The sequence below is a fragment of the Lithobates pipiens genome, unplaced genomic scaffold, assembly GCF_037356315.1.
Source record: "Lithobates pipiens isolate NorthernLeopardFrog02 unplaced genomic scaffold, aLitPip1_a1.2 Scaffold_22, whole genome shotgun sequence".
Lineage (NCBI taxonomy): Eukaryota > Metazoa > Chordata > Amphibia > Anura > Ranidae > Lithobates > Lithobates pipiens.
Genome location: NW_027507784.1, coordinates 268,620,386 through 268,638,309, shown reverse-complemented (window position 1 = coordinate 268,638,309; position 17,924 = coordinate 268,620,386). Strand labels below are relative to the sequence as shown.

Here is a 17,924-nt window from a genome sequence, read left to right as displayed (position 1 = left end):
TCTAATGTTCTCGTGTATTGTTTTTGTTTTTGCTTTAAAAATTAATAAAAATTAATAAAAATTACAATTATAAAAAAAAAAAAAAAAAAAATACCCATTACGATAACACTTCCCATCCTTGCTGCTAATGCAGATTGTGATAGGAGATCCGTCTCCCCCTCCTCCCTCAGGTTGGGGGCCTAAAGCATATTCCCATTATTATTTTCCCCTTAGCTTCATTCCTTTGGAGCTATAGCCATAAGGATTACACCTCTTCCTTAGCTCTCTTATTGATGTCATCTCTCAAATTTACTTGTACATACCCCTCCCCCTTTTTTATACTCTCTATCCCTGTGATAAAGGGAATACCCTTGAATGGTTGCCAGCCAATCATGAGAGCTGTTGAACCAGGTCTCTGAAATTCCCACAAAATCAAAATCCCTCTCGTTCAACAGTATCTCCAGTATCTGTAGTTCACCCATCTTGTCTGCCAGGCTCCTGCCATTGGTGAACATGCCACGTAGTTTAGACCAGTTACTTACTGTCCTCTTATTGGGTGTTCTGAGATTGCAAATAGGACTTGTTACTATACTTACCTCGGGTTTGTCTTAGTCGACCTACCACTAATGCTCCCAATACTACCCTCCGGAATATGTTCATTGCTGATTATCTCTACCTCTGGACCCTCCCCCTCCGTCGCCTAGACTTCTTATTCACACACAGTGCTTCTCACCTACCTCTACAATCTTCATGAGTTTGAAGGGACCCACTCCATGGACTCTCACTGAGTTGAGTCTTTACAGACCCACCCACCACTGACAAGGTCCAGCAATGGCCCTCGCATACTGTACAAAAGCTTAACCACTTCATGTAAAATCATGTAAACATTTTTTTTAAAGCACTCCTGTCCCTCGCATGCATACGTAAGTCACGCCTGCAAATGTAAACAGTGTTTAAATCGCACATGTGAGGTATTGCCGTGATCGTTAGATCGAGAGCAATAATTCTAGCAAAAGACCTCCTCTGTAACTCATAATTGGTAACCGTTAAATTTTAATCATCGCCTATGGAGATTTTAAGTACCGTAGTTTGTCGCCATTCCACGAGTACATGCAATCTTAAAGTGAACATGTTAGGTATCTATTTACTCAGTGTAACATCATCTGTCACAATATGCAAAATAATTGGGCTAATTTTACTGTTTCGTTTTTTTTTTTTATTCAGTGAAGTGTATTTTTTCACAAAAAATTGCGTTTGAAAGACCGCTGTGCAAATACCGTGTGACATAAAATATTGCAAGGACTGCCATGTTATTCTGTAGGTTCTTTGCTAAAAAATTATATATAATGTTGGGGGGTTTTAAGTAATTTTCTAGCAAAAAATACAGATTTTAACTTGTAAGCAAGTGTCAGAAATATGCTTGGTCTTGAAGTGGTAATTTTTTAGAAATTCATCAGGGTGCTTGTTCTATTACCATATTGTAATGTAATGGCTCTTCCTCAAGATCTTCTTTAATTGTTTTGGAAGCTACCACCATGGTGTGAAGCACTGCTTAAGAAACTGATACCCAGTTGATGCAAGCAAAAGTTTAACAAAACTTTTTTTGCCCACACAGAAGACATTGTAGGACATTTCACAGCATTACAGCCACAAGCCAATGTCACATCCTTAAGCAATGGCACCTTCCTGGCCACTAACAGTACGGTGAAATTACTGTTCTCTCTTCAAGACCCAAGTGACTTCTTCAAGTCAGCCGAGTTGAGCTACATATGGAACCTTGGAGATAGGTATACTCAATGAACTGTAATAATTACTAATATCATGTTTATATTTACAACTTACCATTTAGGTATTTTCCCTCTCATTTTTACATACCTGAAGTTTTATTAGTAAGCCATGGCGTTTAGCAGGGTATTCTGGGTTAGATGGCCATTATTAGAATGTAGTGGTTTCTATTTCAGATATATTTCTGCCAATTCTGCAATAGACCCTGCAATAGGACCTACTGTATATGATGTCCTTGAGTGGGCATCATATCATACCAGAAGCTGGCAGTAAGACCATTCTACGGCAGTGCTGCCACCTGGCCCGCTAATGTACTGTATACCCTATACCGATATTTGATTGCAGAGCTGTGTCCCGGCTCCAAAGCCTTGACACCCCCTTTCACTGTAGAGAAAGGAATTTAAGGCCAGATAATGCTTCCAACTGCATTTCCAAAAAGCTTTATTAACAAGTAGAACTTCCCCTATTTCTCAGATCACTTCAGGCTGGACCCTTTTGCAGGTATAGTTATGTTAAACATTAAATATAAGTGTCTTTACTGTTTAAAATCCAGTAACATGCTGGGGTAGATTTACTAAAACTGGAGCACTCAGAATTTGGTGCATCTGTGCATGGTAACCAATCAGCTTCTAACTTCAGCTTGTTCAGTTAAGATTTTGCAATAAAACCTGGAAGCTGATTGGTTTCTATGCAGAGCTGCACCAGATTATGAACTCTCCAGTTGTTGCTCAGTTGCTCTCCATTTTTTGAATTGTGCTGAAAATCAGAGTCACTAAAGGTCAATCTGCTGACGTACTGCCATTCAGGGTCTCTGGACTTCAGCAAAATGGCAGCCTCCAGCAAGAAGAGACAAGAACAATGCTGGGGGCAATTTACAACACACACTGATTTTGGTAGCATAATTATTCATGTGGAAAATGTATGTTCCTTGTTAAAGAACGTTCTTTTTTATCAAGTTGTTATGGGTAATGTTCCCCTTTAAATTTCTATATCCCTATACCATTGTTTGATAAAGACTGTACAGTTGTGCTCAAAAGTTAGTATATCCTTGGAGAATTGACAATATACAGTATGTAACATTTTTACTCACTTAATTACCGGACACTTTTACCCCCTTCCTGCCCAGGCAAATATTCAGCTTTCAGTGCTGTCACACCCTCTGGGATGACAGCCATGCAGACCAAGTTAATGCAGTGTGCGGCGTATGGTCTAAACACTGACAGGCTGACCCCCACCCCTTCAACCTCTGCAGCAATGCTGGCAGCACTCCTACGTCTTTTTCCCAAAGACAACCTCTGGCTATGAGGGGAGGACTATCCTGAGTGGAAACTGTCCTGTTAAATCGCTGTATGATCTTGGCCACTGTTCAGTTCAGTTTCAGAGTCTTGACAATCTTCTTATAGCCTATGCCATCTTTATGTAGAGCAACAAATATTTTTTTCAGATCCTCAGAGGGTTCTTTGCCATGAGGTGCCATGTTGAACTTCCAGTGACCAATATGAGAGAGTGAGAGCGATAACACCAAATTTAACACACCTGCTCCCCATTCACACCTGAGACCTTGTAACACTAACAAATCACATGACACCGGGGAGGAAAAATGGCTAATTGGGCCCAATTTTCACTTAGGAGTGTACTCACTTTTGTTGCCAGTGGTTTAGACATCAATGGCTGTGTGTTGAGTTATTTTGAGGGGACAGCAAATTTACACTGTTATACAAGCTGTACACTCGCTACTTTACAGTGCAGCAAAGTGTCATTTCTTCAGTGTTGTCACATGAAAATATATAATAAAATATTTACAAAAATGTGAGGAGATACTGTAGATCTTCTTCTAGATCATTATAAAGTGGAACGTTACCCAACACATCTTGATGAAAAAAATTATGTTCTTTAGCAAGGAACATCCATTCTACATTAATAATTATGCTACCAAAATTAGTGTGTGCTGTAAATTACCTCCAGCATTGCTGCTGTTTCTTCTTGCTGGAGACTACCATTTTGCTGAAGCCCAGAGCCCCTGAACAGCAGTAAATCATAAACTGGAACTAAACCCATTGATTTAGCAGTTTCAACAAAGTTACATTCCTAGAATGCCAGGATTGCTAACTGTCACATTTGCTTGTTTCCTCAATCAAACTGTCAAACCATCAAATGACTGGTGTCATCACATGTGCAGCACCATGGCAGTTGCAGATCAAACAGAAGCAGCTTCATTGGCTGTAAAGAATAAGAGGGTTTAATTCCACTATAAGGCTGTCAGCAGATCGGCCTCTACAAATTCAGCAGTGTCTAAAAGTGCCTGGGGAGCAACTGAGCATGTGCAGAGCAGGTGTATACAGTGTATTAATGAATTTTAAACAGTATAGACACATATTTTTAATGTTTTCCATAGCTATACCTGCAAAAGGGGCCAGCCTGAAGTGATCTAGCAGGATTTAATTCTCAAACCAAAGTTTCACTTTAAGGGGAAAAACAAGTTGCATAATGATGACATGAATAGATGTGGTTGTATCATCTGAATTATATCAAGTAGAAAAAGATTTGAGAAGGTACGTGATTTTTTTTATACATACAATATGGGCCAGTTAAGAGTAAATTAGGTCCAAAACAACTTAGCCTGGCCATTAACTACACTATATAGTATATTATTCTTCCTATTATCATTATTATACAGGATTTATATAGCTCCAACAATTTGCGCAGCGCTTAACAAAATGAAGGCAGACAGTTCAATTACATTACAATTTGGTACAAGAGGAATCAGATATATGGTCAATAATGATGTTCTACAGGATACTAGTACAAGCAGGGCTTTTCTTCTTGAACAATAGGTGCTGGAACTTAACCACGGCCCCACAAACCCCCCCCCCCCCCCACACACACCCTCCAAATCACATCAAATTTCACGAAAACAGTGGGAGAGTCTTAAAGGGGCATTAAATACCAGGAATGCATTACATACAGAGTGTAGAGCTGTCACTTGTAAACACAGAAACCAGACTTCTGTGTTTACAAGTGATTGTGGTGAGCAATCACCAAAGGCTCTGAGCCAGAGGTGGTGGAACTGAGTTCCACCGAGTTCCCCCTGAAAAAAATCCCTGAGTACAATTAAGAGAGAATAGTGCTTACTGTATGTCTACCACCTGTCTCTGTTGGCAAGCCCATCCACTCAATATACAATAGGTAATACTACTTTCTTTTGGATACTGATTGTCTGTATTTTTCCCCAGCACCACAGTGAAGACATCAGAGCCCTTTGTCTATTACAGCTACTCTAAACCAGGGAACTACAACTCGTCGCTCCAAGTCACCGCTCATCTCCACAACTCCCAATATGAGCGGCACCTTCGGACAAAAATAGGGCATTTCAAGGACTTACTAATATTACAAGGTGCTCATTTTTTAAAATGGTTACATAGATATTTGAGTTAGATTTACTAATTATTTAATGGAAACCTCTCATTAGAGAAATATGGAGGCTGCCACTTTTACTACTCCTTCTGCAATGGTTAGTTACCTAGCTGTCTTGTTCCGATAGTTATTGTCCCTTTTTTTAAAAACATTTATGCAAATAAGGATGTCTGGTATTACAGATATGCCCGTTTGTTCTAGGTCAGTGACTCAAACTTTATTATCCAGTTAGTCAGTGCAGTAGCCAGACAGCTAGCATCTTCAGAAGGGGGTTGACATTGACAGTCCATATGCATCTCTGTGTGATGTAGATGTATAGTAGCTATAAATCCTAAGCCCTTGTACACACGGTTGGAGATTCCGACGGGATGTGTCCTATCGGACCGCTTTGTCGGATATTCCGACTGTGTGTGGTCTCCATCGGACTGTTTCTGTCGGAATATCCGACGGACCAACTTTTCCAACTTGCACGTAAAATTTTCCGACAAAATGCTCCGATTGGACATACTCCGATCATGTGTAGCCTACTCCGACAGACAAAGTGCCACGCATGCTCAGATCAAATTCCTAGACCAAAGCTATTGGCTACTAGCCTGAACGTAGTCCGTCATAACGAAATAACGACCTCTTCTGGAATTAATCCGTCGGAATTACTCCGATGGATTTGGTTGTCGGAATCTCCGACCGTGTGTACAAGGGCTAAGTGGACAATACTTTTGTTTGTTAAATCACTTGTATCATTGTCAAATGCCATTTTTTTTCCAGTCAAATACTGTTTTCAAATTTTTCATCCTTTTTTTTTGTTTCACAGTGCTTCTAATCACTTCCACCCTCTTTAAGCCACTTCTTGTTTACAGGCTCACACTATTATTGGCTGCATGCCATGCCCACAAAATGCTTGTTGGGAGGACCATCCATTAAAGGTGCATGCAACAGGGTAACAATGCAAGAGTAAAATTGGGAGACAATTGTCACGCTATAATAGGAAGTGCCTAAGCAAAGTCCTTCATGGCAGGATCATCAGATTTTCTTCTTTGTCATTATTTTTATTCAAGGCAAAACCTCAAATGATATACTTATAAATGGTTACACTGATGCCGCGTACACACGATTGGAATTCCGGCCAGAAAAAGACAGATGAGAGCTTTTCATTGGAAAATGCGACCGTGTGTATGCTCCATCGGAATTTAGCTGTCCGAATTTCCGCCACAAAAATTGATAGCATGTTCTCAAATTTCCAGACGGAAAAACTTTCTATTGGAAATTCCAATTGTGTGTATGCAATTCCGACATGCCAAAAATCACGCATGCTCAGATTCAACTATGAGACAGAAGCTGTTGGCTACTGGCTATTGAACTTCCTTTTTTCTAGTCCCGTCGTACGTGTTTTATGTCACTGCGTTATAAACGATCCGAATTTGGTGTGACCGTGTGTAGGGAAGACAGCTTGAGCCGAATTCCATCAGTTGTAAAAAATTTATTTCCATAGGAATGTATAGGTGTTACAGAGGTCAGTATAAAGCTGGGCACACATGGCTTGTTTTGTTTTTGTTCCGCCAGGGGGCCGAAAAAAAAAATCCAACAGAATACTGCATGAACACAAGGGAGGTGGATGCAGGAATCCCCACCACCAGGACATTTTATTCTGACAGCGGGGACTCCGCTGTCAGAATACATTGACCAGTGTTGCAATTGATTGGCTACAAACTGCTGTTCGAAGAAAGTTTTCCAGTGGGTTCATTCGACGAAAGCAGATCTGACAATCAGCTTCTGATGAACAGGATGCTAAACACAGATCTAAATTTGGCTGGTTTCTGCTAAACAGGATGAATTTTGATCCGTGTATTCCCAGGTTTAGGGTGGTGGTCATGCTCTTAGGTTAATAGTTGCTATCATGATTGGATAGTATCCCATGGTTCCCAAAATACAATGGGCTTTCCAAATAGACAGTTGTTTTCTTTCAAATACACTACAGTGCCTTAAAAAGATATTCATACCCCTTGAAATTTTCCACCTGAAAAATTTAGTCCACTTGTGTGAAATTTAATCTCAGTATAAATTCAGCCGTTCTGTGAAGCCCTCAGTGGTTTGTTAGGGAACCTTAGTGAACAAACAGCATCATGAAGGCCAATGGACACACCAGACAGGACAGGGATAACGTTGTGGAGAAGTTTAAAGCAGGGCTAGGTTATAAAAAAATATCTCAAGCTTTGAACATCTCACAGAGCACTGTTCAATCCATCATCTGAAAATGGAAAGAGTATGGCACAACTGTAAACCTACCAAGACGTGGTTATCCACGGAAACTGACAGGCTGGGCAAGGAGATTATTAATCAGGGAAGCAGCCAAGAGGCCCATGGTAACTCTGGAGGAGCTGCAGAGATCCACAGCTCAGGTGGGAGAATCTGTCCACAGGGCAACTATTAGTCGTGCACTTCATAAATCTGCCCTTTATGGAAGAGTGGCAAAAAAAAAGCCATTGTTGAATTAAAGCCATAAGAAGTTCAATTTAGAGTTTGCGAAAAGCCATGTGGCAGAAGGTGCTCTGGTCATATGAGACCAAAATTTAACTTTTTGGCCTAAAAACGCTCTGTGAAACATGGTGGTGGCAGCATCATGTTCAGGGTTGCCAACCACCAGTAAATTAACTGACAGTTTGTAAAAAGCTTTGATTTTTTTACAACTGTCAGTAAATATTAGGGGCTGACAATTTCATGCTGTGTTGACTTTTTAAGTGTAAAGCGAGCAAATTACTACTGTTATAGGTATTGTCAGTGTTTCCATATCATGTTTATACAGTTTAAATATTCACTGTGTTAGTTTTCAATAGGAGTTCTGTAATTTCTCTGGTTGCCAGTAAAATATGTGCTCCGCCAATAAATTTTCCATGTTTTGTCAGTAAAAAATGCTGAGGAAGGTTGGCATCCCTGATCATGTTGTGAGGATGCTTTTCTTCAGCAGGGACAGGGAAGCTGGTCAGAGTTGATGGATGGAGCCAAATAGAGGGCAATCTTAGAAGAAAACCTGTTAAGCCCCATACACACTATCAGATTTTCAAACCTTAGGAGTTTCAATTTGTATGAAATCAGGTAGGCCCTTGCCCTACATGGTTTTGATAAATCTGAAGACAAAAATCATCAGAAAATCTGATAGTGCGTATGGGGTTTTAGAGTCTGCAAAAGACTTGAGACTGGGACAGAGGTTCACCTTCCAGCAGGACAACGACCCTAAACATACAACCAGAGCTACAATAGAATGGTTTAGATCAAAGCATATTCATGTGTGAGAATGGCCCAAAGTCCAGACCTAAATTCAATTGAGAATCTGTGGCAAGACTTGAAAATTGCTGTTCAGATGCTCTCCATCCAACCTAACAGAGCATGAGCATTTTTTCATAGAAGAATGGGCAAAAATGTCACTCTTTAGCAAAGCTGGTAGAGAAATACCCCAAAAGACTTGCAGCTGTAATTGCAGCAAAAGGAGGTTCTACAAAGTATTGACTCATTTGTAAATTTTGAAAACCATTTTTCATTTTCCTTCCACTTCACAATTATGTTGGTGTATCACATACTGTAAAATCCTAATAAAGTACATTTACGTTTTTAGTTGTTAAATCACAAAATATGGAAAATTATATATATATATACAGTACGTGTATGACTGAATCTTTTTGCATTGAACTGTCTGAAAAAAAAGGAGGATGAGTCAGGGTCTGACTAAATTACTGGTGTGTGTACATTTCCATTTAAGATATTGAGTTCTGTAAGTGCCGGCTCACACAGGAGTAGCTTCAATGTTGTCCGGCTTTGAAGCCACTCCGTACAGCACGACTTCAGCACAGCTTGCAAAACGACTTCTGTATAGAAGTCAATGCAAGTTGCTCCGAAGTCGCCCCAAAGTAGTACAGGGGCCTTTTTCTAAGTTGGAGCAACTTGAGTCGCTCCTATTAGAACGGTTCCATTGCAATGCATGGAGCGCGACTTGTCAGGAGGCTAATGCTGCATACACACGAGCGGACTTTCCGACAGAAAAGGTCAGACGGAACGATTCCGTCGGATATTCCGCTCGTGTGCGGGCTTCATCTGACTTTTTTTTTCAAAAATTCTGACGGACCTAGAAATAGAACATGTTTCAAATCTTTCTGCCGGAACTCCGTTGAAAAGTCCTTCGGAGGTTCAGTCCGACGAGAAGTCCGCTCGTGTGTACGCGGCATTAGTCACCTGACAGGTCGCCCTTATGTGAACTGGTACTTAACAGTAAGCCTTTTTCCAGCAAATCGTATCTGAAAAGCATGTGAAATGTGTCAGTGGTTAAAATGAAAATACCATATATTAAAGCCAACTAAAGTTCACTTTCGGGTGGGTGTGACTTTGCCATATTAGGGCGGCACAGTGGTGTAGTGGGTAGCACTCTCGCCTAGCAGTAAGAAGGGTTGCTGGTTTAAATCCCAACCATGACACTACCTGCCTGGAGTTTGCATGTTCTCCCTGTGCCTGTGTGGGTTTCCTCCAGGTACTCTGGTTTCCCCCCACACTCCAAAGACATGCAGGTAGGTCAATTGGCTTCTGTCCAAAATTGGCCCTAGTATATGAATGGGGACCTTGGATTGTGGGCTCCTTGATGGCAGGCACCAATGTGAGTGTGCAATGTACAGGGATAAGGACAACTGTAGACACTCAGGTTGAACTGGATGGACTGGTGTCTTTATTCAACCTTACTAACTATGTAACTATGTAACTATATTGTGCAAGTATGCACATCAGTAATGATCTCAACGCAATCTTATTTGTTGCTGCAACTGACATTTTCCCCACGTCTTCTAGATGTGGTGCCATCTTTATTGGGTGCCCGACATGACATAACTTACGCACATGAGTTAATTCATACTGGTATCGAGGCATGCTAAAATTGTATGTGATCGTGTACAGTAATAAGATTGCTGCCAGGCAATGCAGAGGAGTACAGTATACCTATTCTGCAATAAAAAACCTACCGTTCAGCATTTTTTCTCTAAAGGATTTACTTTTACCTTAAAGAGGAGCCCCCCTAATATGCAAAATTAAAAGTCAACACCTACAAATACTGCAGCTGCTGACCTTTAATATATGGACACTTACCTGTCCAGGGAGCCCACAATTTTGGCACCGCAGCCAATCTTCGGATCGGCTGTCGGGTGCAGACGCCGCTATTCCTGATAAGGGAACCTGGTAGTGAAGCCTATTGACGTCCCCCCTTTCAAAGCTGGCCACGCCCCCTGATAGGGGCACGCGGCACGCGCTGTGATCATCTGAGTCAATGAGACTCCGGTGATCCCGGCCCCTTACCACGTGATCAGCTGTCAGCCAATGACAGCTGATCACGTGATGTAAACAGAGGCTCCGTAATCGTTTTTTTTCTTCTCACACTGGCAGCGTGAGAAGAAATAAAGCCGATTTCCGGCTTCTGCTTGCAGGGACATCAGTCCCAAAGAGGAAGAGCCTCTGTGCCCACCAGTACCACCTGCCAATGCCAGCAATCAGTGCCACGAATCAGTGCCCACCAATCAGTGCCCACAGTATATCAGTACCACTTATCAGTGCCCACAAGTGCCACCTATTAATGCCCACCAGTGGTGCCAATCAGTGTCACCTATCAGTGCCCATCACTGCCACCCATCAGTGCCCATCACTGCGTAGAGTTGCAGAGTTGAACACCCATACACAATAAAGTGAGCCCCAACACTTGTTACCCTACGTGTTTCAGAGGGATTGTACACTCCTTCATCAGGGGTGAGTGTAGATTATGTAAAACAAGGTTCTAGTAAAAAACACAAATGATAGGGTATTAGGGAAAGAAACGGACATAGAAGTAATGCAGATTAATCAAAAGAATACAACAATAGTAATGTGGTTCCCAATACTTACATAGCAAAATATGCAAATATGGACATACGATATCTTATGGATTAAAAGCAATGAATCGAACAGTCAGGTGATATGGCTTTCCAGTGTATTGGGCCTCACATATATAACTCAGTAGCTGATGAATTGCAATAATTGGAAAGATATCAACAGAATTAGAAGGTCCTGTAGGAATCACCCCTCCCCTAGTCCAAAAACAGGAGAGTGGCACTGGGAGAAGATAGGCGATACACTGAGGGGAAAAAGGCAAAGGACCCTGGAAAATGAAAAAAGAGAAGAAGAGAAGCAAAATAAAAAAATTGAGAATAATGAAAATTTTTTATTAAATATAAGCAGATGTCTTAATGACGTATCTCGTATATAGAAAAAATATGAACAGGGAGGGTGTACCTGCAGGGGGGACCCACGTTGGAAGGGGCAGGCAGAAAGGAAGAACCAAATTGCCAGAATCAAATGATAACTGTAAAAGTATCAATAAAAAACATTTTTTTTATATAGAAAATTCTTCTCAATAAAGTGCGTAGTATATTAAAAAAAAATATAAAAAAATAAATAATAAAGTGTGTAGCATATTAAAAAAAAAAAAAAATATATATATATATATTTTTTTTTTTATTATTATTATTATTATTAAACACATAAATACCTGCAGGGTAGGGCCCTTGATGCAAAAAATAAGCAGCTAAGAGAATCCGATCTCAAAGACGGGGTAGTTTAGTAGGGGTAAATGGGGTAATATCAATAAAATGTTTAAGACCCAACAAAAGAGCAGCATAGTAATAGGAGCAGAGGATAGAAAACTACAAGGAATTACCTTAAGACTAAAGACAAAGCAGAGCCACCAGCATGTCCGTTCAGCGTCCCACATCTAACAGCTTTCGTCTGGGGCTTAAGAATAAGTGTGGCCCTGCCCACTCCACCCACCTACACACCAAGCTTCCCTAGCGGACAACGCATGTCCGCTGGAGTCGTAAAATGGAGTGCAGCCGGAGATACGCCGGCTACTATCCCCATAAACGCCGCCAAGGGGGAGAAAGCCTCCCTGGCGGCTTTGTGTGCCGGGTGATCTCGCCACTCCAACCCAGGCCAGAGGAGGGGGAAACATACATGGTGCAGTATGAAGAGACCAATAATAGGAATAGACACCACGAGGGGAATGAAAAAATAATAAATAAAGAAATAATTAATGAATGATAGATGGACAAAAGAAAAATTACAAGAAAAAATAAAATGAAATGATTAGATCGTAAGTAGAAAAGAGCAAAAATAATAAGATAATGGGAAAGAATGGTGAGAGTTAAATTGATAAAATAAAAAAATAAAAAATAAATCAGTGCAGTCTATCAGTGTAACCTCGTCAGCGTACATCAATGAAGGAGAAAAATTACCTGTTTGCAAAAATTAGTAACAAAATATAAAACGCTTTCGTATTTTTTTTTTTTTTTAAATCAGTATTTTTTAATTTTTTTAACAAAAAATGAAAAACCCAGAGTTGATCAAATACCACCAAAAGAAAGCTCTGTTTGTGGGGAAAAAAGAGAAAAATGTAATTTGGGTACAGTGTTGTATGACCGTGCAATTGTCGTTCAAAGAGTGGCAGCGCTAAAAAATTGGTCTGGGCAGGAGGTGGGTTTAGGTGCCCAGTAAGCAAGTGGTTAAAAGAGCATACAGGTTACCCATTTAGAGCTACAAAGATTTGGTGCTAGAATTATTGCTCCTACAGATCCTGTGCTTCTCTGTGCAGCCACGGAGATGCTCGTCTCTGCTCCCCCCAAGCAGTGTGAGTGGGCTCCATGCCAGTCTGCACCTGTTCTTCACAGCTTAAAGTGGTAGTAAACCACGCCTTTAAAAAAAACAAAACTGCAAGACAATGGCATAATGTGCTAGTGTGCATCCCATACTAGCATATTATTAAATTCTTACCTTAGAATGAAGCCCTCTAGCGGCGCGCTGTCACTGCTGACAGGCTTCCATCTTCATCCAGTCTTCCTTCTGGGTTCTTCCCTCAAAAGGTGCCAGTGTGCTGAGCAAATGTGCTTGACCTTGAAACGTTTTGAGTATACTGTATGTTAAGTCTAGTAGGACCCAGTCCCTTTTCCTGTTTCCCTCATGCGCTTGAAGATGAGAGACTCTCTTTCACTATCTTTTGCCCTATTATAAGCCTTACTGAGCCATTTGTGATTGTAGCCCCTTGAGTGAAATCTCTCCCTCAGGATCCCGGCTTCCTGTTCAAAGTCCTGTTCTTCCATACAGTTGCGGCGAGCCCTTAAGTATTGACCAACTGCCTTGTGGAGCACTACGATTTATGGAACCCACTTTCCATAATTTGGTTTCAATCAAGAATGTATACTTTCCCCTGAGAGACCACTCAAGCCTGGGGATGAAACCACAGTATTTAAACCTTACATCTTCCATTTTTGTGGTCACTATTTGCCATCCGGAGGTGGACTTAAGCTTTTATTAGCATGTTTGCACTGTTTAATGTTTTAACTCTAGTGACTTTTTGATACCAATAGATGCTTTTCAATTTACAACCAATGCATGGTGAGTGGAGTCACAGTTAGTTTAGCTTTGGACTGGTTGAACATAACCAGGTTTTTATTTGAGTTTTCACATCAATATAAAACACAGCCCCATAGCCTAGGCTGGCAAGACACTTGCCTACTCCTTCCTCCTCCTTCCCCAAGTTGACAGATTGACTGGAGACTGCAGTATCCACTGTTGACCTATTCCGTGAGGATTGGAAGTTCAGGGAAGGGGCACTAAATGAGAAGGGACCAGCAGCATTGAAAGTTGTAATGTGCTAGTGTTGGTTTAAGAATTGTAACAAATAGTTTAGTGTGAGATGTTTTATTTTTTGTGCTCAATGTGTTATAATAAAATTGCTGAGAATTTATTACTACTTTAAGGAAATATCCTGTAGCACAACCAGCCTTAGATACTTGATGTGTTCTATATTAAAATTGCTTATAGAGATTCTTTGTATTACCTTTTCAGATATTATACATAATATCACGATTGCTGGGCCAACGGAAACCAACACTGAGCAGAATTTCAGCATGTCTCTGCATTTCCTCGGCAGGTACACACGATTTATAAATAAAAGCTTTTGATTCTTTTAAGAGATATTCTTTTTTTCTGCTGAATTGCAACAATATATTCTTTCCTGGCACAGAAATACAAGTATACTTTGTGGAGGAAGATATTTTGTTCTCCAAAAAAATGACATTTGCTATTGTTGTATTTTGTAATAGAAAATGACTGAGTGACTTATGACCCTCTTTCTTCCTTATGTCTGAGGTTTCAATTAAAGAATGTTTTAAAGCTCAAATAAACTTTTACTGTAAATCAGCTAAATATATTCCAGGTGCATGGAAACAAAAAGGTGTGCCAAGACTAATGCCCCATACACACGGATGGAAATTCCGACGGAAATAGTCCGATCGGATTATGTTGTCGGAAAAGCCGATTGTGTGTGGGCTGTATCGGACTTTTTCTGTCTGAATTTCCGACGGAAAAAGTTTGAGAGCTGGATCTAAAATTTTCCGACAACAAAATCCAATCTGACTTTTTCCGATTGTGTGTAGAGAATTCCGACGCACAAAGTACCACTCATGCTCAGAAAAAATTTGGAGATGAAAGCTATTGGCTACTGGCCTCTACGTAGTCGCTTCGTACGTTCTGTATGTCACCTCATTCCAAACGATCAGATTTTCCAACGACTTTGGGGGCGACCGTGTGTATGCAAGACAAGTTTCGGCCAAAATCCATCAGAAAAAATCAGACGGATTTTGTGGTCGGAATGTCCGACCGTGTGTATGGAGCATAAGGCCTGCCATACACAGTGCAAATTTTCTTCCTGTAATCACGGGTTGCAGGAAAGAAATTCGCACAATTCCCCCATCAACACAGACAGTGCTGACAGGGGAATCCCTCCTGCCCAGCCATTGTCTGGGGGCGGGGGGGAGTCGGCTTTGCCGGGAGAAGACAGTGATTCCTAAGAGAATCCGGCATGCTGGTTGCACTCAAGTTAATCAATTGATCAACTTGGTACATTCAGCCTGCCCATTAACGGTTCAATTCAAACTGTGTATGACTGGCCTTAGTGTTGGTGTTCTTTAGAAAAAAGCCCCAGCCTGAGTAGAAAAGACTGCCCTCTGCCAATATGCTGTAGAGAAGGTCCCTTGTTCTCTCTATGGAAGCAGTGATTTCTCTGTAGAATCCCAACAGATCCCCTGCTAAGTCAGGCCTGTCATTCTGTAATCAGCAAATCTCATGCTTATTGGAGAGCTCTACCTCTGATTGAGCAGGGGGGCGTGTTGAACCTCTGCAGAGAGACCACTGCTTTTACACAGGAGGATTCCTCACTGCAGCATTCTGGCAGGGGACAGGCTTTTTCTAATCAGATTGTGGCTGTCTTATAAAGATGATAACTGTAAACAGGACTGGTGCAAGGATTTTTGACAGCCTAGGCGAAACCTAATTTTTCCGCCCCCATTGGTTCCACCCCTGACTCCACCCCCTTTTCCCTGCCCATATGACAGGAGGCGGCACTATACAGGAAGTGTCGACTCTGCTTCCTCTAGCGCTGGCTCCAGTGCTGCACTGTGCTGCTAATTACACTACCGGCCAGAGCAGCTGCCTGAGACTGAGTTAGTTACATGCTGCAGCCTGCAGAGCATGCAGACATGGAGGGAAATCAGTGGCTGGGCGCCCCTTGGCACCAGTGCGCCCTAGTGGTAGCACCGGCCCTGATTGCAAAATGCTAATTTAAAAAGCAGCAGTATAGTCACACAAACTCCACAAATGTATAACGCACAGAGATGTGCTGTACAAATGTGCACTGTGTAATAAAAATAAATAGAAACATAATCAAAAGAAAGCCAGAAGTTGTGCCCAGTCATGTGATCTGTCACACGCTCACATGTGCTCACTTACAGTCACTTAGCTCTCCCTGCCGTACTGTTATATGTGGCTAGGTATGTTGCAATAAAAAATACAGGACATAAGAAATGATATATATTTCCATTGATTTGGCAGTGTATACTTCAAGGGCTTTCAATCCCTTGCCACCCTTTGCCTTTAAAGAGGCTCTGAATGTTGGGAGGTGGAGGCAGGCTTTCCTGATCATGTGACTGCTGTGATTGACTGTCACAGTGGTCACACAATGGTAAGCTCCATAGACAATAAGAAATGAAAGCTGTTCCCCATAGACGATGGCTCTGCGTTAAAACTGACCTGCCCAGCGGCTGCATTTACAGCCAGTGGGAACCAGGTAAGAGGTTTCCAGGAATGTGCCTATTGAACTTAATCTAAATCCTGAGAGGCAACTGTACCCAATTTTTTGGGAAAAAAACAAGACTGAAATAAGCTGACCATACACATTACAACCTGATTATATAGAACTTACCCAAATAATCCATTCTTTTTTTTTTTCCTTTCAGTTTGGTTCTTTCTTTGAATTTTACTTTGCCAACAAATATCTAGAGTAACTAGATAGTTGTGGGCAAAGAAAAAAAGGATTGTACAGTGAGATTGTATCAGGGTCAAATTTAAAATAAAAGTACGGTAATGTTATTTTATTATTCCTTTTTTAATTTATTTATGATGGTTAGATTAAGTTTATCCAATGTTTTAGTGAGAGCCAGCATGTCTGGAAAGATATAACCACTTCTGTGGTCTTTCTAAGGCCTCATGCACACGGACGTTTTTACAGCCACTTTTTTGAGCTTTTTTTGCAGCTTAAAAACGGCTGTCCATGTTAGTCTATGGCTTCATGCCCACCTAGGCGTTTTTGAGCTGCAAATGGCATAGGCGTTTTTAAGCTGTAAAAAAAACCCAGGACCAGTGCGTTCCGTGGCGTGGAGCTAGAGCTGTAAAAACGCGAATCGCGGGAAAACGCGCAAAAACGCGCATAAACGCGCAACATATTTTCTTTGTTTTCTGAGTGCTATAGCCAAGAGATGTGTTTCTTAAAAAACGCTACTTAACGCTAACGCTAAAAAACGCGCAAAAACGCGCAAAAACGCCAATGCAAAACGCGGTAAAAATCATGTTTTTAACAACGATTTTTCCAGGCATCGGAGCTAGCTTTGCAGCCAGTTTTTTAAAACGTCCGTGTGCATGAGCACTAATGCTCAAAGTATTAATATATGTGTGTGTGTGTGTGCGTGTATGTGTATGTATATATGTGTATATATGCATACTGTATATATAAAATGAGAATTTGCGCTATACAGTAAGACTATGCAGAAAGCCACTGTGACTCAGTAGGTGTGCAGCAGATGGGAGGACAGTGATGTGATTTGGGGGATGGAGGTGGATGGCAGAGAGTGGGGTGGAGAGGTAGAGGGTACCATAGGATGAGTGATAGGGAGTGGAGGACAGCAGCTTGAGATGGGTGGGTGAGGAGTTGTGGACCTCAGTGTTGAATGGATGGGTGAGGAGCCATGGACCGCAGTGTTGAATGGTTTGGTGAGGTGCCTTGGACCTCAGTGTTGAATGGATGTGGACCTCAGTGTTGAATGGATGGGTGAGGAGCCATGGACCTCAGTGTTGAATGGATGGGTAAGGAGCAGTGGACCTCAGTGTTGAATGGATGGGTGAGGAGCCATGGACCTCATTGTTGAATAGATGCATGAGGAGCAGTGTACCTCAGTGTTGAATGGATGGGTGAGGAGCAGTTGGCCACATCACTAGATAGTGATGTGGAGGAGCAGCACTGAATGAAGGGATGAGGAACAGCGGGTAGCAGTGTCTGATGAGTGTTGAGGAGCATAGGGCAGCTTGAGGTTGAGTGGCTTATGGGGGAGCAACACTGGCACTAACAGTAGTGGAAAGGAAGT

The 17,924-nt window shown here is 41.5% G+C and overlaps 1 protein-coding gene across 1 annotated transcript in view; it reads left to right on the top strand.

Annotated features, from left to right (window-relative positions):
- Window positions 1-17,924, top strand: part of TMEM130 (transmembrane protein 130) — a 79,346-nt gene that overhangs the window by 13,638 nt on the left and 47,784 nt on the right. The window contains exons 3-5 of the mRNA XM_077449046.1: window positions 1,595-1,766; window positions 4,998-5,158; window positions 14,077-14,161. Coding sequence (XP_077305172.1) covers window positions 1,595-1,766; window positions 4,998-5,158; window positions 14,077-14,161 — 418 coding nt within the window. The remainder of the gene's footprint in view (window positions 1-1,594; window positions 1,767-4,997; window positions 5,159-14,076; window positions 14,162-17,924) is intronic.